The sequence below is a fragment of the Trifolium pratense genome, linkage group LG2, assembly GCF_020283565.1.
Source record: "Trifolium pratense cultivar HEN17-A07 linkage group LG2, ARS_RC_1.1, whole genome shotgun sequence".
In the NCBI taxonomy this organism is placed as follows: domain Eukaryota; kingdom Viridiplantae; phylum Streptophyta; class Magnoliopsida; order Fabales; family Fabaceae; genus Trifolium; species Trifolium pratense.
The window spans coordinates 32,383,595-32,407,310 of record NC_060060.1 but is presented as its reverse complement, the minus strand read 5'-3'; the positions used below and the strand labels follow the sequence as shown (position 1 = coordinate 32,407,310).

At 34.2% G+C, this 23,716-nt stretch overlaps 3 protein-coding genes across 3 annotated transcripts in view; 2 read left to right on the top strand and 1 right to left on the bottom strand.

The window, feature by feature from the left end:
• The window catches only part of LOC123904569 (protein ARABIDILLO 1-like), a 2,402-nt gene extending 2,339 nt beyond the window's left edge, over positions 1-63 (top strand). The window contains exon 3 of the mRNA XM_045954218.1: positions 22-63. Coding sequence (XP_045810174.1) covers positions 22-63 — 42 coding nt within the window. The remainder of the gene's footprint in view (positions 1-21) is intronic.
• On the bottom strand, positions 1-6,538 carry LOC123904568 (protein root UVB sensitive 6-like). The gene is made up of 14 exons (XM_045954217.1): positions 6,515-6,538; positions 5,690-6,037; positions 5,504-5,602; positions 5,273-5,386; positions 5,061-5,132; positions 4,858-4,968; positions 4,647-4,766; positions 2,818-2,919; positions 2,658-2,730; positions 2,340-2,420; positions 2,184-2,248; positions 1,974-2,075; positions 1,699-1,881; positions 1-134 (listed from the first exon to the last, which is right to left on the bottom strand). The coding sequence occupies exons 1-14, from the start codon at positions 6,536-6,538 to the stop codon at positions 66-68; spliced, it is 1,563 nt and encodes a 520-aa protein (XP_045810173.1). The 3' UTR covers positions 1-65.
• A 4,576-nt stretch (positions 6,539-11,114) lies between these two features.
• On the top strand, positions 11,115-23,064 carry LOC123910534 (cullin-associated NEDD8-dissociated protein 1-like). The gene is made up of 29 exons (XM_045961677.1): positions 11,115-11,489; positions 11,742-11,790; positions 11,910-12,079; positions 12,182-12,392; positions 12,723-12,888; positions 13,745-13,874; positions 14,240-14,354; positions 14,459-14,616; positions 14,716-14,839; positions 15,079-15,129; positions 15,211-15,293; positions 15,963-16,047; positions 16,132-16,233; positions 16,321-16,419; positions 17,427-17,537; positions 17,616-17,699; positions 17,767-17,907; positions 18,473-18,565; positions 18,733-18,854; positions 18,951-19,113; positions 19,214-19,453; positions 19,810-20,058; positions 20,179-20,355; positions 20,451-20,597; positions 21,058-21,174; positions 21,357-21,525; positions 22,179-22,256; positions 22,337-22,475; positions 22,639-23,064. Exons 2-29 carry the CDS (start codon positions 11,755-11,757, stop codon positions 22,733-22,735), a joined length of 3,657 nt encoding a protein of 1,218 aa, XP_045817633.1. The 5' UTR covers positions 11,115-11,489; positions 11,742-11,754; the 3' UTR covers positions 22,736-23,064.
• The last annotated feature ends 652 nt before the right edge of the window (positions 23,065-23,716 follow it).

Below are 23,716 nucleotides of genomic sequence, written 5' to 3'. Positions count from 1 at the left end.
TTGCGACTCCTCATTACACAGTGGAAATTGCGACTCCAACAGGAGCCATCTGAAGTTTGTTAATATCATCTATTATCAACTAGACACAGCCTAGCTCGCCCAGGATTTAGAAGTGATTCTGACATTGTCCAACCCTGCAAGTAAATTGATCTATCATTTATGTGTATATACCAGGCATTTTGAATGATTAAATAGATATACACAGTAACAGAAAATATGAGCATGACTATGCCTGTTCATTTTTTACAATTTACAATATGATCGGTAACTTAAATGCAGAACCAAATAACAAAGTTGCAATCTCTTATAACTAACTACCTTCATTGCAACTACAACAATAAACTCCCAAATGAAGATGGGGGCATAAGCCAATTCTATACCCTGCTCTAAAAAAAAATACAATAAAAAAACTATTTATCTTTGATAGGGAATTTTCCCAAACCAATGCCGCGCCCGCCCAAGGTATACTCGCCTGAGTAGGGCATCACGTAAAAAGCCAACGGATGGACAAACAAATGGAGAAAAATCTCATGGACCAGAATGTGGAGATAGGATAAGAATCTGGTATTTTACTAGGAAGAATAGGAAAACCATGATTACAGCATTGCAAATCTTTCAGGATCTGCAACTCCTGGTCTTAAGGCCACAATTCTCTCCAAAAATGCCAAGATAATTTCCACAATGGACCCCCCAAACCAGTTGAAGATTTTCTAGTGTATTCTCATTCGCACAACTTCTCGCAAGGTCACCCATCCTAGAACTGCTCCCAGTCAAGCACACTTACTTTGGAGTTAGAAAGATGTGGGCTCACATAAAGAGGTTTCTTGTTATAGGTAGTACTGAACAGTTCTTTTAAACTCTCCTCAACTACACATTTGTATCTACACAAGCTCAGGAACTTTCTGGTTCTAATGCGAATTTGGTTCATCCAAATGCCCCTTTGCCTAGAAGCCACCTTGTCTGTGCTTCAACTTTTCCATAGGTTATCATTTGCACCCTTCAGCCCTAGCGTTCTACTACTACTCTCTCCTAAGTATTACATTTACAACTGCAAATATTCAATGGTCTCCACCACCCTGGCCCCAATAATTCTCTCACAAATGCCTAGATCATTTCACTGTATTATCTTTTCCTAAATCTCATATTTTACACTACTTCCTAGTGGTCCTACTCCTTCAGGCTGGGTTCAAATAGTCTCCAATGGACATCACATCACTACTCGCCAGTTTTCTTGATATCTTAGTGACATGTGGCGGTTAACAAATTCAATGGCTGAGATTTAGTTTTAGAATTAAACATAATAAAAGATGGAAAAAGTCAGGCCACTACAAATTCCTCACTCAAATACCAGTTTCTTTCACGTTCCAGATCCGTTCTTGCCTCCATCTGTGACCCTTTCAGGTTTCATCCGTTAAACAATTTATACTCCCCACCCAATCAAATAGAGCTTATCTATGATTTTGAATGCCAAAGCTTCTTCAAATTTTGTTCTTTTTCGCAATGCAGCATGTCCTTGTGCTTATTTTCGCATTACCAACAATGGTTCTTATTGTAGTACTACTACAGTAAAACAACAATTCATGCCATGTAATATCATTAATTGATAAAGAATAAGACTTATTCAAAGCCAGGTCCACAAATACTGCAGTGTGGACATATAATATTATCAGAACAAACATGTTAGTCTTGCTCCATTACCTGTTCGTGGGCTTTATTCTTGAAAAGCCAGTAAGCATTCGTGACAACTTTGCAAGAATCAGCAATACACGCCTCGAGATCAGTAACTGTGAGCATTACATTTGAATTAAGATCCTCCCTTTGCTTCCAAGATGAAACCTTACTTTCATTCATCGATTTTATAAAACTCGAGAGCACATGAGCCTGAAAAATAAGGTTATTTATATTTTAAGTAATTTTCAAAATAAGAACGCCCTAACAGTGCTATAAAGTTGCAAGACAGCCATTTATCTCACATGGAATGCTGCTTTTAGAATGTCGTCTGACTTCGCCTGATCCTTGAGCACAGCATGGACCTTCGATTTTGTAGGATTATATGTCACAATATACCTCTCCTTCTGCAATCAATTTAAAAGAATATAAGAATGTATCATACAAAAATGTCAATCAAAGTGATAAATATTTGGGACAGTTAAAATTTATTTTGCTCTCAGTAAAGGACATACATCAAACAGGGGCTCTATGGCAACATATGTACTGGGGTCTTGGAATGCGTCCTTGATTCTTGATCCTACAGTCAATTAAAAAGAAAATTTCAGTTTTAATTATTCAGGCAAAATTGCTGGAGTAGACAAGTATAATTATTTCGGTGATTGATATACCAAGGACAACAGGCCTATCTTTCCATGGAAAACTGAATATGTCCTCGTTCAAATTGCCCTCTCGCAGAGTGGGAACTTGGCCTGAAATGGATTAATTCAGTTAAAATATGAATGAAGAAAATGGCGGAATAGTATATCGAAGAGCTCTAGTGCTTGCAGACATTAAAATGACTATGCAAATGAGAATAGATTGCTCAACAAGAATGGCACAGATTGACTCTTTGATGATGTCTAAAAGATACACAACCAATATGTTTCTCTCTATCTCTCTCTTAATTGTTTTGGGGTGCTAGTTCAACTACAGCAGTGTTATGATACCTGTCTTGAGGAAGGACTCTACTGCCACACTGAATCTTGCAGAGTTAAGTGTGTGCAAAACCACAGATTTTACCTATTAATACAATAAGCATTAGTGACAAAACCACCAGATTGGATGTACAGCTACATACGCATCATCGATAGAAATACAAAATCAAACCTCTTTATAAGAGCTAAGGATATATCCACATGAAAGAAGGGAAAAGGTGGTGACAAGAGACGGATTCCTTTTGGCAATCATTATGCTCAAACCAGTACCTAACTGCAAATTGCAAAAGAGATTCATTACTTGATTTCATTAAAAGAGGCCAAAAAAACAAAATTCAAGGTTACCACGCATACCAAATTCTAAAACTATTCAAAATGAAAATAAAAACCACTATCATATAGAAAGCACGGGCTTAAATATCATTTTTTTTAATGGTATACTATGTTATGCTATAATATCGATATTGGAAGCTGTTTATAATGCTCAATTGGCTATACCTTACATTACATCATTAACAATTTTATAGGTTTAATTGGATGCTACTTTTTTATGACTTTATACATTCAGAACCAGGGCTAATTTAGTAATTTTCTGGTCTTTGTTCATAAGCTGAAGTTGGGCTTCAGTTTTCTATATTGAGGTGACAGTTAGTCTAATTTGAATGCCCAGTTCTAATGAATGGATTCAATAGAAATAATAAGTATCAATCTTTCCAAGATTGGGATTGTATTCTTAATTGTGTTAAAACAGCGGAACAAGTGAAAATTAACTAATTGCAATTATTTCTTGAAAGGACGCATTTTCAATTATTTTATGCAGTAAAATTGCTTTTGTGGCTGTGTAATGCACGAGCAAAACCAAACCCACCCCGCATTTGTTCCCCAGGAAACCAAGATAATAAGCAAATGCTAGTTTCTTCCTTCTAAATTTTACAGGCACTGCTCAAAGAGGAAAACAATACTAGTGGCCCGGACTTCTTGCCAACAAGTTGTTCTTGTCTTAAAATAAATACCAAAGATTTGCAATCCGACAATCTTCTATCCTTAATCCCCACCTAAGAAAACATAATTTTGGCATATGAAACCCCGCTTCCCCTGCTGTCATACATCAATTAGGAAAAACTAATCAGCTAGATTTTAGGCAATTATTTTTGTACATTTTCCTTTTGTAACATTAAATAATCAAAACATAGTAATTACTTCAAAAGTCTTGGTGTTCACAGCATGCAGTACAGATTACATCCAAAATAAAATAGGTGCAAACACAAACATGTAGTAGGTGAGCAAAGAAAAGCCTCAGCCTGATTAACCAGGTTTGCCAGGGGTGATCTCCATATTTATGGTTTTGGGTGTATAAAAAGTTTATACACCGAAAACCTTTAAAAAGCATGCATTTCTAAAACCGGTGACACGCATTGGGACTTTAAAACACTGTAAACATAGTAGTAATAGAGTTCTCCATTTCTCAGGAGACATGTAGAGGATCTCTACTCGTTTTCCAGTTAGTCGTTAGCCAGAAATAGGACCTTTTTTTTTTACAATAGGACCTGTTTGTTTAAACATTAAAAAAAATGATTGTTTTTAGGATTTGTTTTGAGAATTTTATTTTGTGTAAAGCAAAAATTTGGATTATATGAGTGGAGCAATTTCTGGCCATGTTTTACTTGCCTTACCACCAAACTCCGGTTTACTAGGTCCCTTCCCCTAGAAACCGGAGGATTAACACCAAAAAAAAAAGTTTCGGATTGCAATTATAAAAAAACACTTATTTTAAAAGGTAGTTATAATTTAAGCTACTCAAAGTAGCTTCTCGAAATAATAAAAAACTGATTTTTTGAAATTCTAATTTTTTTTAAAGCTTCAAAATACTAAAAAATTTCAATGGTAATAGTGATATATTTTAATGAAAAAAACTGAAACAAAGGGTTCCTGAGCAGATGGCACCAAAATTTAGCAACAGCACATTCAACAGTTATTTATTGTTGAAGTTCATAAACATACCAGGTCTGCAATATTGCCAACACATTCTCCTTTAGCAGTGACATCCCCAATGTTTTCTCCTTTAGCAAAGGCTTTGTAAATTGGTGTCCTAGTTGATGTTGATGTTACAGCAGCAACATTCTAAGAGCATAAATAAACTAATTAGACTGTAGAAAAGTGACATGAAAATGAATCAGTCATCCTGACAAAACAAACTAGAAAAATATCAAACCTTGAGTACATTAGCAGCGCAAGCCAACGGAAGAAATAGATGTGGCATTGCAGCAGTTGCCAGTTCCACCCCGGCACCCAACTCCATTAGAAGATCACCGGCAAACCGCAACTGCAACACAATAACTTTCAGACAGCAGATTGTGGGATAGCTCTGATTTGTATTATGAAATTGAGCAGAGCAAGCAGCAAGTATATGAGTACCTGTTTGAGATCATAATCAAATTTTTTTCCTTGGCGAGCAAAAAGCATCTTTCCGACACGACCAGCTCCATCCTACATATATATATATTATTATTGAGTTGAATATTAAAGGTATAAAAGACAATGAGAAATTCATTCATATGCAATGAGATTGATTCATTTGAGTCACACAGGAAGCAGAAGTTTGATGCAAGTTGTGAGCAAAGAATTACCTTGAGAATCCAGTTGATTGCAACAGCCCCTGGAGCAGCGGTATTTCTATTGACACCAACTGAACTCAAAAGTGTATGAGTGGTGAAAACGCCCATTGCTCCACCAAAAAAGTGCTGAAACAAAAAGCAATTATTATTATTATTATTATTATTAAAAACCATAGAGTAAAGTAGTAAGTAAATAATGAATGAATTGTTGGGAGTGAAAATTAAGAAGATGAGTTAGTTTACCTTGAGAGCCCTCCAAGTCATGTAGGGGACATAGGAAGGAGTGACACTGTCAGGGAAACCTTCGGGAACCACATAGGATCTAACGAACGACATCAATTCCTGCGTTTAGAAACAATCAAACAAACAGAAGAGAAGAAAATAGGAATGAATGTAATAAAACAAACAAGAATGAATGAACATACATACATCAATAGGGGGCTTAGGGGTTTGCAAGCTGAGAGAGCGAAATGAATTATTCTTGAATTTGCCTGATGAATCGGTCTCGGCGACGTACTTCCATCGACGGCCATCGAGTTCCTCGCAACAAATGAATTTCAAAGTGGATTGGAGAGGAGGAGAGGAGGAGGCGTGGTGGTATCGAGGAGGAGAGGTGTGGAGGCTAATTCGGCACTGATACGGAGAGTTTCGCGGATTAGAATATCTTGAGAGGAAGAAGGAGTCTGGTTCTTGACATTCAACGAAGAAGAAGAAGAAGAAGAAATCGACGGATTGGGAGCCATGAATGAATAATGAGTTGTTGAGATCAGATAATTTCTATTTATCATTTTTTTATCAATTGAACTACTCTACTACTATAGAGTCTTAGATGAATTAAGAGCATAGTTTTCATCGAAAATTAAAACGTGATGATGATGATGATGACGACGACGAATAGAATGAGGCAGGAAATATAGGAGGAATATGAAGATTACACACTCACTCACACCCAAGCCCAAACCCATACACAGCTGGCTTAGCTGTTCTCTCTCAGACACACAACACAAACACACTCCACGTACGATACGACGTCGCTTTGTTCAAAAATTCTCTTATTTCGCTTTCACTAACACACACGACTATTCTCTCTCTCTCTCTCTCTTGCCTCCACTATGAGTTATGACTATGGATATGGACGGTGTGTGTGTGTGACTGTGACCCCCCATCCATCCATTCATTCATCCCACCACCACCACCACCTCCTTTTCATTAATTATTCCCCTAAACCCACCCCCCTCTCTTCTTTTTACAAACCCCACCCCCTCTTCTACTTACCATTTTTTCTAACCATTTCTAAAAAATTCTTTTAACAAAAAAATTTATTTCTAAGTACGCGCCGAAGTTCGAACTTCGGTCATCTCACTTATTCATTTTAAGTATGGAATTTCTAACCATCATAATTGAGAAAAAAACTCAATCATATCATATTTTATTATAACATTGATATTTTCCTGTAAAAAAACATTAATACTTTCTAAAATATATTTGCAAATAGTATGAAATATTGTTTACGTGGAATATCCACCAAATATCTATATGATGAGCAAAGAGTATATGCAAGTAGTCAAAGTATTTTTTTCATGTTTGTTAAGGTTGTCCATCCCAAGTAAAATTCCCAGCCACAAGTGTGACAAATTTGTATATAGTATAACAAAATTAAAAAGAAGTTAAATTGCTAGTTTTTGCTCAACCACATTTGACTTCTTCAGTTCTTCTTATTTTAATTTCAATAGGAACGGTCACCCACATTTTGAACACTCCCAACAGTCCACCATCCCACATGGCCACATGTTACATGTACAACATGTCTTTTTTTTTTTTAAGCAATGAACAACATGCATTTTTTATGAAAATATGCTTATAGCATTTCATTAATTAGAATGTGTTCAATATAATATGGGGAATGTATAACATGTTGTCATCCCTCATCCCAGTATATACATAGCAATCATTTTTTTTTTTTACAAATATACTTCCTCTGGTAAATATGAGAAGAAATTTATTTTTTAGATATATTGAAAATTTAATGTATCTAGTCTATGATATAGACCAAATACATTAGATTCTCAATAAATCTAAAAAGTATATATTCTCTTATATTTAGGATCGAAGGGAGTACATTGCAATCTTATCCCTTGTTTCTTTTATTTTTGGATAAACGTCAATTTCATTTGTTTTATTTTGTATGTTTCTAAGAAGAAAAAGAATACTCCAAATTAGAGCTAATTTAGTGTGATTTCTTGAGATAGCAAATGCAGTCGTGTCCTTCTCAAATTCACTTTGTTTTATTGATTTTGAGTCCTTTACCTGTGTTTTTTGTGGCCTGATATCATAATAGAAAGTAGAACCACGATTGATAAGTCGTGAGGACGTCACAACCGGCTATGGAGACTCCGTTCGATAAGTCAAAGATTAGCGCCACTGTGAACCGATAAGCTAAAATCACGGTTCAGATAACCAAAAAACTTTTCTATAGCCGGTTGTGGGTGTAAGTTTCATTTTCTCACACGAACGACATTCAGGTTTGGGTTTGGGTGGCACCCGAATATATGGGTGTGTGTTTGGGTAGTATCAAACCCGCACCCATTGGCAACCATTGTCATTCCTACACTAAACCATATAAATTAATTTGATATATTTTTGTAACCAAATATAATCAATACGGGTTAAATCAGGGACGGAGCTATAAGGGGACCAGCAGAGGCCACGGTCCCCCTATTTTTTTACGATTTTTTTTATATTAATATGTTATTATATTATTGACGTAATTTCATTTGTTTTCCCTCTATTTTATTAAACTCGCCAAATTTGTCCCTCTTTTTATTTCAACTTTTTGGGCTCTATTTCAACTTTTTGGGCTCTTTTGAGACTAAAATTCACGATTTTTGACGCAAAAAGTCATAAATTTTACGGCACAATACATGAGTTTAGACCAAAATTACAACAAACGTGAAAATAGAGGAGCCAAAAAGTTCTACTTAATAAAATGACCCATAAAATACAGATTCACAAATATTAACTTTAGATTTATTTTATAAATTTTTGTGTATGTGTTATACTCGGTCGCCCCAAAGCTCAATTTCTGGCTCCATCCCTGAGTTAAATGCACAATTTTTCTTATCCTACTAGTCCCACACCCGTGCGATGCACAGGTGTTATGTTGTATTTTATATTATAATGTTAAAAAATTATTCGTATAAATTGTAACAATAACTATTATAAAATGAAAATAATAATAATAATAATAATAATAATAATAATAATAATAATAATAATAATATAAAAGTGATGTACTTATCACTTCCTCCAACCAATATATATACCTATATGTATAGATAATGAGTAGGGACCATCAAAATTGAATGAAATATGATAATGATAATGGTTATATATTTCAATCGCATAACCTAACTTTTTGCATAACATTCACTCTTCTCTACAATTATAATGTAATTAAGTCAATATTAATGTATACACTCTTCGTATTTTTTTGTGTGATTAAATTATAAACTCTTTGTTGTTTCTATGAAAACGGTTGACATTTAAATGAAATAAATGTTGAAAGAGAATCCAACTATGCTCATCTTCATTGTCACTAAGGAATGTTATAATAATGTAGAAAATTGTAACATCTTGTGACATCAATTTTTTGATAATTGGAGAGGTATAATTCAATAATAATGTTGAAAACTGTAACATCTCGTGACATCAATTTTTGGATAATTGGAGAAGCATAATTCTTTATTATTTATTATAAGATTGATATAATATAAAAACAAAAAAAATAGAGATGAGAATGATATAATATAAGGAAGTGATGTGGAAACAAGAAAAATAGAGATGAGAATGATATAATATAAGGAAGTGATGTGGCATTATTGTGTGATTTAATTGGATGTAAGTGGGTGATGTGGATTAGGGTTAAGATGAATAGTAGGAGAACTATCTAGGAATTATATATATAGATATATTTATTGTCTTATATCACGTGCCACTTTTTTTTTAGATACAAATCCCATATATATTTTTTTATCTACAAATCCAATTTTATGTGTGTAACCCAAATTCAAATTATCTCATTTTATTTGTCACTTCTCCCACTTTTATATCAAATGAATGTATTTGTTTGCAATAAGTCATTTCACATTGGTAACGATTTAACACTTTTATTGATTTTATTTTAGAGCGCAGTCATGTTGCCAAAAATGTTTTCATCGGATTTTCGTGATAGTGTAAATCGTTATGCTACACTAATTGATCCAAACGAAAATCAATTTTATGTTTTAGTTGAAAATATCAATGGCAATATATATTTAACACATGGATGGTTTGCGTTACATGATTTTTATAATATACAGTTTGATGTTTCGGTGATTTTGTCATCAATTTTATTATTCAAATGTCTATATAACTTTATTTATAGTTTTTCAAATGTTCTTTTTTTCACATGGTTCAAATACTAATTTCAAATTATAATTTTATATTTGTAGCTCCTTATGTGTTAAAGGTTATAATGTTATTCCTTTCACAAATATCGATTAAGAAATATCTTCTAATAATATGATTCTACGATTATTTGTTTACAAACTAAATAATGATCATACTTTCAATTTGTTGGTTATTTAATTATGACACTTTAATGTTTATTGAATTTTCTACTATAGTTTTACCTCACTGAAAAATTGTGAACAACACTACGTAAAATAATATATAGTGAGAGTCACTCTAAAATGAACATGTAGGAACAAATATAATTAAAATATTGTTACATGAAAAGTCTTTATAACATTTTTATTTATTACAATAATGTTTGGAACACTTAATTATTGCATTCTTTGGGTAACATTATTATTAATGTATGTATGGGAAAAAATTATAATAACACTATCCTAGTTATATATTGAAAATAATATTATTTTTCACATATTTAAGCCCGGACAGATTTTGAATTTAAGTGATTGTGTTAAATGTTTGTTTGTAAATTCCACATTTAGTAATTTGAATTTTATATATTATATACGATGTGATAAAAAACTTTTAAAGTCTAGTTTTCATACTAAAGACAAATTAGCCTATGATCCATTATAAAAAAAGACTAATTTATTCATGATATGAAAATGTCAAAAATTTAGATTTAGGTTCTATGGATTCAATTTTGCTGATGACTCAGTTCAATTTTGAACATTCCATGGATTCAATTTTGTATGTTTTTATTGTTGAGCAGCAAATTTTTTTATTAATAAATTTATCATAATATAAGTTTTTTTTTTTTACATAAGTTTGCATAATAGACACAGACAGACGCGAAACATGCCCTGTCTAAAAAACCTACCACGTATTCACCTTTAAAATATGAATTTTAATGACCGATCGTTAGTTGATTCAGTGGTGATTTACGTTGAATTTGGTAGGGAGAACCACAGTTCGATCACCGCAACTGTGATCGGAAGAACACTAGAACCAATTGATGATAGAATTGACCTCGAACCAGATTACAATGTGGTCGAAAGAAAACAAAAAAAAATGTGAATTTTAATGGATATGCTTAGACCATTTCAAATGGTATAGTACTTATTAGGTACCCATGGTACTTATTAGGTACCCCATTGGAGCACAACACAATTTAGTACAAAATAGGTAACACTTCTCAAATAAGCACTCTCTCTCACAGTACTTAATAGAATTTGTGGGACCCATTTATAAATATGGAGAGTTATTGATGAGATATGAAGTTATTTATGGGACCTGTTTATAATTTTTTAAGAGGTGCTGGGTTGAAGAGATTGAGTGCTTATTAGGTACTCCTATTATTAAAAACTTATAAATGAGTGATGTGTATATGCGAAACCCACTTAGGTACTCAAAATTGGATTTCTGTCTTGTGAATGCTCTTAGATGATTCTATTGATTTGATGCATATGTTATTTTTTATTAAAAAAGAAAGAGAAAAGGAGATAAATAGAAAAAGGTAATATAGCTTCTACCAAAAAAATGCAAAAAAAAGAAAAAGGTAATATAGCATTAGTAGTAGGGTTTATAAGTGGAATGAAACGAGAAGACTGAGAGAGTTTGTTTGGAGTAAAGGTGGAATAGGAAGAGCGAGTGAAGAAGACGACGCATTCGGTTTCGAAAGCATTCTCTCACTCACTCACTCACTGATTTATTCATTCATTCATTCCGCCGCATCGATTTCGACTTTCGACCTCCGCTGATCCACACTCGCCCTAGGGTTACGCTTCTATCTCTCTTTCTCCGATATATATTCCATTCTCCGATGTATAATTCAAATCAAATTAATCGATTATACCTTTGCTTTATGTTTATGATGATGATGCGTTGCTTATAAATCTCCAATTAAACTCATTTGTATGAACGATTATTTTCAATTCAACTGGTTTGTTTGTTTATTTATTTGTTTGTTGCTTCTCATATTCCATAACTAACTAACTAACAACATTCCACATTACTCATACAACAACAGTGCCGCTGCAAAAATGGCCAACTTAGCTTTGCCTGGTATACTTGAAAAGGTACTTTATGATTATTATGATTGTTTTTGTGTGTGCTATGAAATCCTATTATTATTATTATTGATGATTTATTTGTTTGTTTATGCCACAACATAACATATATTGATTCTCACACACAGATGACTGGGAAGGATAAAGACTACAGATATATGGCCACTTCTGATTTGCTTAATGAGTTGACCAAACCCACTTTTAGGGCCGATCCTGATCTCGAACTTAAATTGAAAAATATCATCATACAACAACTTGATGATGCTGCTGGTGATGTTTCTGGACTTGCTGTCAAATGGTACATACGTCTCTTTACCATTCAATGTTATTATGGACTTACTCTCCACATTACATATTAAGTCTTGTTTTAATTCTTTTTATTATAATAAATAAATTGCAGCCTTGCTCCATTAGTGAGGAAGATGAATGAGGCAAGGGTTGTCGAAATGAGCAGTCAACTGTGTGACAAAATACTAAATGGGAAGGATCAACATCGGGACACTGCTAGCATTGCTTTGAAGACAGTTGTTGCTGAAGTTTCTACCCAATCCCTTGCGCAATCTATTCTTTCTATTCTCTCGCCACAGCTGATAAAAGGAATTACGGGCAAAGTAAGTCCACTCCTTCAAATCTATGCATTTAGATTATTCAGTTTGTACCTTTTGGTCTCTCATCTGCAATCTGATATGTACCAATTCAAGAAAACAATAGTTTTTCCAAAAAAACTCTAATATCTGTCACTTTCATTTTACTTTTTTAGAGTTTTTTTTGGACATGGCAACAATGCCGCGATACCAATTTGTCTGTTTTCATTTATGAACTTGCTTAGTTTAGATTTCCGTGCGTGCTTAAGTGTTAATATAATTAGTCGCAAACTCTTCATTTGGTGTTTCTTAAAGTGACATTCAATAATGAACCTTCTTTTATTTGAATGCCCACAGGATATGAGCACTGAGATTAAATGTGAATGTCTGGATATTTTATGTGATGTCCTTCATAAATTTGGGAATCTGATGGCAGCTGATCATGAGCTATTGTTAAGTTCCCTGCTCTCGCAGTTGAATTCTAATCAAGCTACTGTGCGTAAGAAGACTGTTGCATGCCTTGGTAAGACAGTTTGAGTGCTGTCAATTATTTTCACTTCGTCTTCGTTAAATACCCTTTTGTAGCAAAATTTGGTTAGAGTTAAAATGTTCTCAGCTTTTATCATCAGCGATTTTTTTTTTGTTTTCTGATCTGAACCTGTTAATTTCTGGGCAGTCATGTAGTTTTTTGTCGTACCTAGCATCCGGGGCAACTTTGTGTTTTGACGAGTATTTGATTGATTCACATTATTTTCAACGAGTTTTACTCGATAAATTGATTAGCTCACATTTGAGTTTGATATGACGTGATTGTGTTCAAGTATTTTTACTCTGAAAGCAACTTTGTTGTAAAACTTGGTGTAGATTTTTTAACCTAACGCAGAAGTTACTTTTCATCACTTCTAATAAAACCAAGGTTTGATGGTAATATACATTTTGATTCAAAGCAACCAAACATCTGTAGTTTTATTAAAATTACATTTGAGAGGAAGCATAATAAATTTTGGCACTCTCCAAGTTGGTGTTTGGGTGAGTATTTGACAACCATGATTCTGAATAAACTTCATTTTGTATAATCGATTTGGCCAAACTTGAGTTTGAATTGAAGTAATTTATGTTTGATTGATTTTTACCTTAAAAATATTTTGGTGTAAAAACCTAGCATAAATGTTTTAACCTAATAGATGAAAGACATTTATCTAAACGAGGTTTGGAGTCGAAATTAATTTTGATCTCGATCACCAACGTGTATAGTTTTACTAAAATCAAGTTTGATATCAACCCTGAAGTTGCCACTCTTTTTTTGGTCTAAAATGTTGTCAATTAAAGCAAAAGTGCAAAACTTTATTTGTTTAATGTATTATTTTTCTTCTTGTCAGCATCTCTTTCTTCAAGTTTGTCAGATGATTTGTTGGCAAAGGCAACAGTTGAAGTTGTTACCAAGTTAAAGAATAAAGCTACCAAGTCTGATATGACCCGTACAAATATACAAATGATTGGTGCTATAAGGTTAGCAATTTATTTTACGTTATTTTCTCCCTCTAGCTTCAGTTTCTTTTTTATGTTGAAAACAGTGTTATCACTAGCAGATTTTGGAAATGGTGAAAAACCAATACGCACTATGTTCATATATGGCGGATAGCATTATATAGGCAAATAGTGGAAGTCACACCGTGGCTGAAATAAACTAGTGACATTTATTGAAGTTAAGCTAATACAAAATAAAAATAAGCTACATAATAAATATAAACTGTGTAAAATGGTAACATAACACCATGTGGTATGGCGTTGACTTTCACCACAACAACTATTTAACAACAATGACTGAAAAAGGAACATTTGGAGTAACAGATTTGAGCTAATTGGTGTTTCAGTCGAGCAGTTGGCTACCGATTTGGGCCCCATCTTGGCGACACAGTTCCTGTCCTAATCAACTATTGTACCACTGCTTCAGAAAATGATGAAGAGCTTCGTGAGTACAGTTTGCAGGTGCCGTATTTGTTTATTATCCATAACTTTGTACTGTTAAATGTTTGTATATTTATTATAAACTGTTAGTTATGTATTCAATAATGCTAAAATAATTTCTGTAGGCTCTAGAAAGCTTTCTTCTAAGGTGTCCAAGGGACATTTCTGTGTATTGTGATGAAATTCTTCATCTGGCACTAGCATATCTGAGTTATGACCCAAACTTTACTGACAACATGGAGGAGGATACTGATGATGAAGGTCATGAAGAGGAGGAGGATGAGTATGTGGCTATGTGGTTCACTTAATTACCTGTATGGTATTCATATTCACAAAATATTCTTCTTGTTAATAATGTCATATATGCAATATTATTTTCCAGCGAGAGTGCAAATGAATATACAGATGATGAAGATGCCAGCTGGAAAGTTCGCAGAGCAGCAGCTAAATGCTTAGCTGCATTGATCGTTTCTCGTCCCGAGTTGCTTTCAAAGCTGTATGATGAGGTAACTTTGCTTTCACTTATTGGTAATGTGTAAATAAACTATCCTTCTCTTTATTTTTCTGAGGTATTGCTGTTCTTCCATATTTATAATTTGATTAGAAGTTTTGATATCCATTTGTTCTTCCAATAAATTTCTTTTATCCCAAAGAAACTGTGTAATTGTTTGTGTATATGGCTGTTCACTCCCTGTTATAATCTTTAGTTACATGACTGCCTAACCTTCAATTTTCTGCCTTACAGGCTTGTCCAAAACTGATTGACAGATTTAAAGAGAGAGAAGAAAATGTCAAGGTAGGTTAAGTTTTTTAGTTTTTAGTTTTTTGTTTTTTGTTTTTATGATCCAAGATTGTGTCTGACATGGATATGTTGCAGATGGATGTATTTAATACGTTCATTGAGCTCTTGCGTCAAACTGGAAATGTCACAAAAGGGCAGACTGATGCAAATGAAACGAGGCAAGTGGCTTCTGTTTTTCCTTGTGTGAAACAGTGAAAGTACTTTGTATCCAATTTTGTTTTTTTTATTTGTTTTGATGCTCGAAACTTTATGCGATGGGTGCTTGTGCATACAATTTGTACACTTGGTTTATTTAAATCTTAAGATGCACTGTCAAATGATATTTTTTTATATCTATTGCATATAAATTAGTTATGTAGATGATATCAAAATATTCCCCATTTTATTATGATAAATTTTATATATTATTGATTACTAGATGAACATTCAGTTTTGCCATAATAATTCCATCATGATGTTTTCTAGAAGAACCGGTAGCTTCCTTGGGATCTGTAACCTATGTCATTTGTTATCTTAGAGCACTTCTGTTATGACTTCATTGCTGCTGTTACAGATATAGCACTACACAGATTTTACATCTGAACATTGTTCCTTAGGTTAAAGTTACAAGAAAATAACCATTTTTGCATATGATCTTAATAGTTAGCTACAGCTCCATTTATGTGCGAACATGCTTCCAAATTCTAACATATATAGGTTAATAAGCTTTGTCAAGAGCAATGCAATCATTCATTGGGTCTATCACTTCAACTTTTCTTTAGTTTACAACCTCATAACTCATACTGTGTGGCACAAATTGACTGTACCAACACTGACATGCAATGCAGTCCTAAATGGTTGTTGAAGCAAGAACTGTCAAAGATTGTCAAGTCTATCAATAGGCAGTTGCGTGAGAAATCCATCAAAACTAAGGTAGTTGAAATTTTAAGCATTAGACTTGGTTGATATCCATTAAACTTAAAGTCTCCAAATTTTTAAGCATAGTTATCCATGCAGGTTGGTGCCTTTTCTGTTTTGAAGGAACTCGTGGTTGTCTTGCCCAACTGTCTTGCAGACCACATTGGGTCACTCATTCCTGGAATTGAAAAGGCATTAAATGTAAGCAATATTGTCTTGAGTTAAAGTTTTCTTTACTCACGTGGTTTCTACTATTGCTCTATATTTTGTCATTATTTTTCTTTTCAGGACAAATCATCAACCTCAAATTTGAAGATTGAAGCCCTGATATTTACAAGATTGGTATTATCTTCGCATTCTCCTGATGTATTCCACCCTTATATAAAGGTAACAACACGAGGATTTGTTTAATTTACTCTTTGAATTGGTTTCACCACTTGTATTTTAGGGGCAATGGTGTGCAATATATACCGTCAATATACATAAGTTATTAAGAAATTATTTATTTGTTACAGTATTAACTTTTCTATTTTATGATCTATGATAAAAAAGACCTTTTTTTTTCATTAAATACTTTAAAAAATTATGATAGTAGTTTTTCGTTATGATTTTATGCATTGGTTGTTGTCCTGTTTCACATAATTTGGATTGGAAAGTTACAAAATTGATTATAGTAAAGCGCTTCTTTAAAATTGTTATTACCTGCTATTTTTTTCCGGAATGTATGGCTTGAGTTGTAACAGAAGACTTCCTAGGAGGTCACCCATACTAGTACTGCTTTTGCCCAAGCATGCATATCTGCGGTTTTAATTTTGTTGTCTATTGTTATTTAACTTTTTGTTTTTATATGAAATTATGGCATTCATTAAATATAAGTTACTGATTTCACCTAGTGGGATAAGGTTGATGGTGGCATTGGTTATGTTTTTATTATTCATAGTCCACTTCTTTTTCTATTTATGTCACTTAATTTCTATGGAATATAATTTGTAATTTCTAAAGCACTTTTTTTGTACTCAATAGTTCAAGCTTTTGGTTCAATTGTTTCTCTGACGTGTCATATCCTAGTTAACTGTGTTGCCACAAACAACTACCAATCTTTTGAGTTAAGCCTTATGTGTTGATTTGGTCGTTTAATAACTGTTAATATATACAGCAGGCAGTTGTAAGTAGTCTTTCTCTGCATTTTTAGTTAAGTTGTCTTCATGCGAGAGTTTGTCTTACGAAATCCAGCCCTCGGTTTCCACAGCAAAAGCCCTTACAGTTGTTCTTTGACACACTTTATTGGTTTATATTTGTTTGTTAAATTCTTCTGTGGAAGGAATGTTTGCCAATCCAATGTATGTGGAATATATATGGCTGCATTTCATAATTGTATTTGTTTCTGTTTTTAGGCTCTTTCTGCTCCTGTGCTATCAGCTGTTGGTGACCGATATTACAAGGTCACAGCAGAGGCCTTGAGGGTGTGTGGAGAACTTGTTAGTGTTGTGCGGCCTAGCATTCAGGTGTGTGTTAATTTTCTTTTCGCACTGTGAAATAATGTTAGATCTGTTTCTAACAATCTGATTGGTATTGTTGTGTAGGGGTCTGGTTTTGATTTCAGACCATATGTCCATCCCATATATAATGGCATTATGTCACGCTTAATAAACCAAGATCAGGATCAGGTTAGTATGATATTTTATAGAATGATTCTTTTTATGTTTTTATCATGCTTAACTTTTTCCTCTACAGGAGGTTAAGGAATGTGCTATCTCCTGCATGGGCCTCATCGTGTCAACATTTGGCGACCATCTAAATGCGGAGTTACCTGCATGCCTTCCTGTGCTTGTTGATAGGATGGGGAACGAGATAACCCGACTTACAGCTGTCAAGGTTGACCCATTAAACTTTGTAGTTTACAATCTTATGAACAGTTGTTATTTGTGACTTTGGAGGTAAAAAAATTGTAAATGATATAGTAATGAGAAAAGGCTATATGTTAATATTGGGAAAGTTGCTAGGTTTAAAAATTAGAGTTTATCTGAAATATTAGAACTAATCTGTGCACGACATCTTTTGTTGGTTGCAACTCCGTTATTGATGAGAGCTTCCTTAGCCTTGGATTGTATGTACCTAGGTTAGGGACAGAAATAATTGATACAAACTTTTCTTCTCAAAATCCAAACATGGTACGTTTGGATATTTTGAGATAGAATTAAACAGAAGATATGATGTTATTGAAGAGATTTTCCTTACCCTTGATAAGTATGTACCCAAATTAGGAAAAGAAAGGATGAATATTAGTTGTTCTTTATTTGTCTTATGCTCCTAGATGTTTAAGTGCGTATGCAATTATTTGAGAAGGCTATTGTGCTTTATTTGTCTTATGCTCCGAGATGTAACAGAAAACTATTTAGCTCGACTAGCAGTTGTCTTTACATTAGTGGTTCTTATGCAGGCATTCGCTGTTATTGCTACTTCTCCACTTCGGGTAGATCTATCATGTGTCCTGGAGCATGTAGTGGCAGAGTTGACTGCGTTCCTACGGAAAGTATGTACTCTTATCACAATAAACTGTTAATTATCTTGTAATGCATTTTATCGACATTTCTTGGTGTACTTGCATTTTCTTTTGAAGTTAAATTTTGTCATAAATTTCTGAGTTTCCCACCATAAAGGGGTGAAACATTGAGATTTACTTTTGTTGTTTGCAAACAGGCTAACCGTGCACTAAGGCAGGCCACCTTGGGAACCTTGAATTCACTCATAGTTGCTTATGGTGATAAGATTGGTTTATCTGCATATGAAGTTATTATTGTAGAACTGTCAGGACTAATTAGGTTTGTCTTAAGAATCTACCCCCTTTACATCTACACCGGCGATGTGGATTGATTGATCCAGACATATTTTTCTTATTTTTGTTGCTTGTGTTTTAGTGATTCTGACTTGCATATGACGGCTCTTGCCTTGGAACTATGCTGCACACTAATGGGTGACGAGAGATCAAGTCAAAGTGTTGCATTGGCTGTTAGAAACAAAGTTCTTCCCCAAGCTCTAAGATTAATTAGAAGCTCATTGCTTCAGGGGCAAGCACTTTTGGTAATTCTATGCTTATGACTTGAAAAGTGTTTATCAGTAGTAGATATCTCACAAACATGAATGCTCAGATGGTTTTTCATTTTTTTTGCTGAATGCGCAGGCTTTACAAAACTTTTTTGCCGCTTTAGTATATTCTGCAAACACTGGTTTTGATTCGCTGCTGGAGTCGCTGCTTGCATGTGCCAAGCCTTCTCCACAGTCAGGTGGCATTGCTAAACAAGCATTGCATTCAATTGCTCAATGTGTGGCTGTTCTATGCCTTGCTGCCGGTGATCAGAAGTGCACGTCTACTGTGAAAATGCTTACTGACATTCTCAAGGATGACAGCAGCCCCAACTCAGTAAGTTCTCTCTCTTTCTCTCCCCCCCCCTGTATTTCTGCTTTGTCGTGACCTTTTTTTTTCAAAAATAATCCACCAATGCCTTCACAGCCTCAGCAGCATGCTCCAATTCAATCTGATATTAAAGCATATAAATGTTGGAGTGCTATTAGTTTTATCCCATTATTCCTATGTCTTGCTTTCTGTATCTTCAGAGTATACTAAGATAGCTTATCTTTTGATTATATTGTTGAACTATGCAATCCTGATACTTTCTTTATCGGAACTAAAATTGAAATACATCATCACGACAGTTTGCCTTTCAGTTTATTTCTCGTTTGTAGTGTACTAATCATTATGATTTTTCTCTTTCGAAGGCTAAGCAGCACCTTGGGCTTCTATGTTTGGGCGAGATTGGTAGAAGGAAGGATCTAAGCATACATGCACATATAGAAAATGTTGTAATTGAGTCTTTCCAATCTCCTTTTGAAGAAATAAAGTCTGCAGCCTCGTACGCCCTTGGTAACATTGCCGTGGGTAATCTTCCCAAGTACTTGCCATTTATCTTGAATCAGATTGATAATCAGCAGAAGAAACAATATCTTCTGCTTCATTCTTTAAAAGAGGTATGTGGCCTTGAACAAGCTGTAACTGGTTGGTTATGATTTCTTTCCAATAATGAATATACTTATGATGTCTAAGTTTTTTTTTTTTATGTAAATATATTCTCTTGCCCTTATTTGCAGGTAATTGTGAGGCAGTCTGTAGATAAAGCAGAGTTCCAAGAGTCTAGTGTCGAGAAAATACTTAATTTGCTCTTTAACCACTGTGAAAGTGAGGAAGAGGGGGTGCGCAATGTCGTGGCTGAGTGTCTTGGAAAAATTGCGCTTATTGAACCTTTAAAACTTGTTCCCGCACTCAAGGTATCTTAATTTTAATTTGGTACAATGTACTAATGCTTGTGTCTTGTATAATTTATATTTGGTGGTTATGTTTGTGTATTCTAAATTTTTTATAGGTAAGAACAAGCAGTGCAGCTGCATTTACGCGAGCTACCGTTGTCATAGCTGTGAAGTACTCTATAGTTGAACGTCCAGAGAAGATAGATGAGATCATATACCCTGAAATATCATCATTTCTGATGCTTATCAAGGATAATGACAGGGTGAGTTTTTTTTTTTTTTTTTGATAAGCATGTTGGTCGTTATTATTACAATGTTATGTTAGTTTTTTCTCCTTTACCAAGACGCGAACCCTGGACCTCCTATTCCTTAACCCTTAGCTCAACTAGTTTAATTAACTTACTGAATGCTGATAAAGTAATGTAACCAAATTTTCTTTGGATGTGGCCTTTGTAAAGTAAGCCCTTTATAGAAAAAGTGGGGAGTTTACACCACTGCTTCAAAATGCATGCTACTTACATTTTCCCCTCCCTCTAGAAAAAATTAACCCCCAACAGTTCCCTATACAAATCCATGCATATATAATTAAAGAAGTTGTTTAAATACTAAACATTGATTTCCTAATCAATGGCTATAACTCCTTTGTTTTCTTTTTATCGTCTAGATGTGGCATATTTTTTGGTTTGAACTTTATTGTTGCTGATTTTTATGGTGTGCATGCAGCATGTTAGGCGAGCTGCTGTCTTGGCACTGAGCACATTTGCACACAATAAACCAAACCTCATCAAGGGGCTTCTTCCTGATCTGTTGCCTCTTCTTTATGATCAAACAATTGTTAAGGTAACCTGTATTATGGCATTCTGTTTTGTGGAATTCTGTTGATTATATGACATGACAATATAAATGTTACATTTTTTTCTCTTTGATTCTATGTACATTATTTAATGGCTTGATGCCTGATAGAAAATAAAAGGCATTGTATTACTGGAGGTGTTCTGATTTTTATTGTGAATTTCTGACAGCAAGAACTGATAAGGACGGTTGATCTTGGCCCTTTCAAGCATACTGTGGATGATGGGCTTGAATTGAGGAAGGCGGCTTTTGAATGTGTAGACACATTGCTGGATAGTTGTCTTGATCAACTGAACCCCTCATCATTTATTGTTCCGTATCTTAAATCTGGTTTGGATGGTGAGCCTCAGATATAATCTTTCTCCCATCCTGGCTAATTACATTTCTTGTTCATGATTTCCTTATTTAATGATACTTTTAATTTCGTGTTATGACTTTTAACATATTTTCTTTACATTTACTCTTCATCGATTGGTCCAAGTATAGGGAACTTTACCATGTTCAGGGATGGAACCAGAAAAAATTGTTAAGAGTGGCGAAAATTTGTAATTCTCCATAATAGCAATATGCTTTATGTTAACAATGCTAATATGTGGGCTTGCTTCATGAATTGCATTGATATATGTTAACAAACTAAAGCTATAAAGTAATTTTGAGAGGGGCGAGTATGAATGTGCATAGCAGCCCAGGTACATATTTTATATCTTTGGGGTGGCGGTAGCCCCTTTTTGCTATAACCTGATTCCGTCCCTGACCATGTTTGTTTGCTACTCTATTAAGCTTAGGAAACTCAGTACATATCAACCTTTCTTATACTAGTGTGCCTTACATACAACTGGAGCTCAATAGCTCCAGACTGCCATTTTGTTTCACTAAACTTGTAGAATATATGTTATTTATTATTATTGCTTCTGGACTGGTGTTGATGATCCTACTTATGTATGTGTGTATCTTGGTACTAATTTATTGATACTTTGTATTTTGTATTTCAGATCATTATGATGTTAAAATGCCTTGTCACCTGATTCTTTCAAAACTAGCTGACAAGTGTCCTTCTGCAGTCTTGGCAGGTTTATGTTGCCTATGCTAAAGTTTTAAGATCTTATTGTATATCATTTCTCGTTCTCTAACTTGAATTTTCACCTTTCAGTGTTGGATTCATTGGTGGATCCTCTCCAGAAGACTATCAACTTTAAGCCAAAGCAAGATGCAGTCAAGCAAGAGGTAGATCGAAATGAAGACATGATACGAAGTGCACTCCGAGCTATTGCTTCCTTGAACCGCATAAGGTTGGTATTTTGTGTTTTATGTGAGTCAAGCTATTTATTTTATACCAGTTCTCTGTTAATGCAAAATCATTATTGTTATTTGGTTATCAAAAAGTTTTTTTTCCTTGCATTTGTGTCTGTATCTGAAAGGTGTGTGTATCTTTTTTGAATTTGCATTATGCAGCGGAGGAGATTGCAGTGCCAAGTTTAAGAGTCTCATGAATGAAATATCAAAAACACAAGCTCTCTGGGATAAGTATTATTCTATCCGCAATGAATGATGCAAATCCATCGTTTTTTAATTTCTGTTCAGGACTGAGTGATATGGCATCACTTGCCCGGGAATGCACAAGTGATATGGTAATTTTGAAACCCATAGATACAAGGGGTCTGGAAAACTAGTTATATGTACCATACGAGAATTCGATTCAAGTGCAATGGTAATACTAGTAGTGATTTCTTGTATAGGATGAAAGATTTTACTTTTTTGTTGTATTTGTATATCTTCTAGCTACCATTAACAATTGCCTGCCCCTAACATCCTCGTAAAAAATAGAATGCCGAAGAAATTAATAGACATTGACGGAATCCTTAGAAAAGTATTGTCAAACTTTTCTTCTCGAAATGTTGGTACCCATATTTCTAGAATCCTAGGAAAAGTGTCAAACTTGTCATCTTCTCAAATTTTTGGTACCGATAAGAATTTCAGTTTAATACCCTTTCCCCCCCCTTTCCCTAGTCTGCTTCTAGTGGGAATATGTAAAGGACTGAATTGGCCAGTCTCCAAAGAAAGCCCTTCAGACAGTTTATGACATTAAATTTCCAGATTTCTTTACCAAGGCTTTGGCTTCTCGACAAGGTTACTCTAGAATTTTTCTGATGTCTTTCTTCCTTGACGAGGGGTTAGGCTTATTGTAAAGTGAATTTTCCATCCTTTTCCCAGTGTTAAATTATCAATATCTGGTCTTCTCCATCAGATTCGTATGTTTAGAATTTGTTTTGTTTCCTAATAAGGATTAAAACAATTCATAACCGGTGTCAACGTAATCAACACAACTACAACAGCGCATTTGGTTTCAGATTTGTTTTGGCAGCCAGTTGTCCTTCCACACTTTCACCTTTTACTTAGAACATCTAGCTCAATTGCATTTTTCCATTGTAAAGATTTCTCATGGCATAGCATGGTTGGAAACCCACTTTTGAATAATCTTGCAAGAAGAGACTCTTGGTTTAAGATAAGCCTACAACATTATACACCTTGA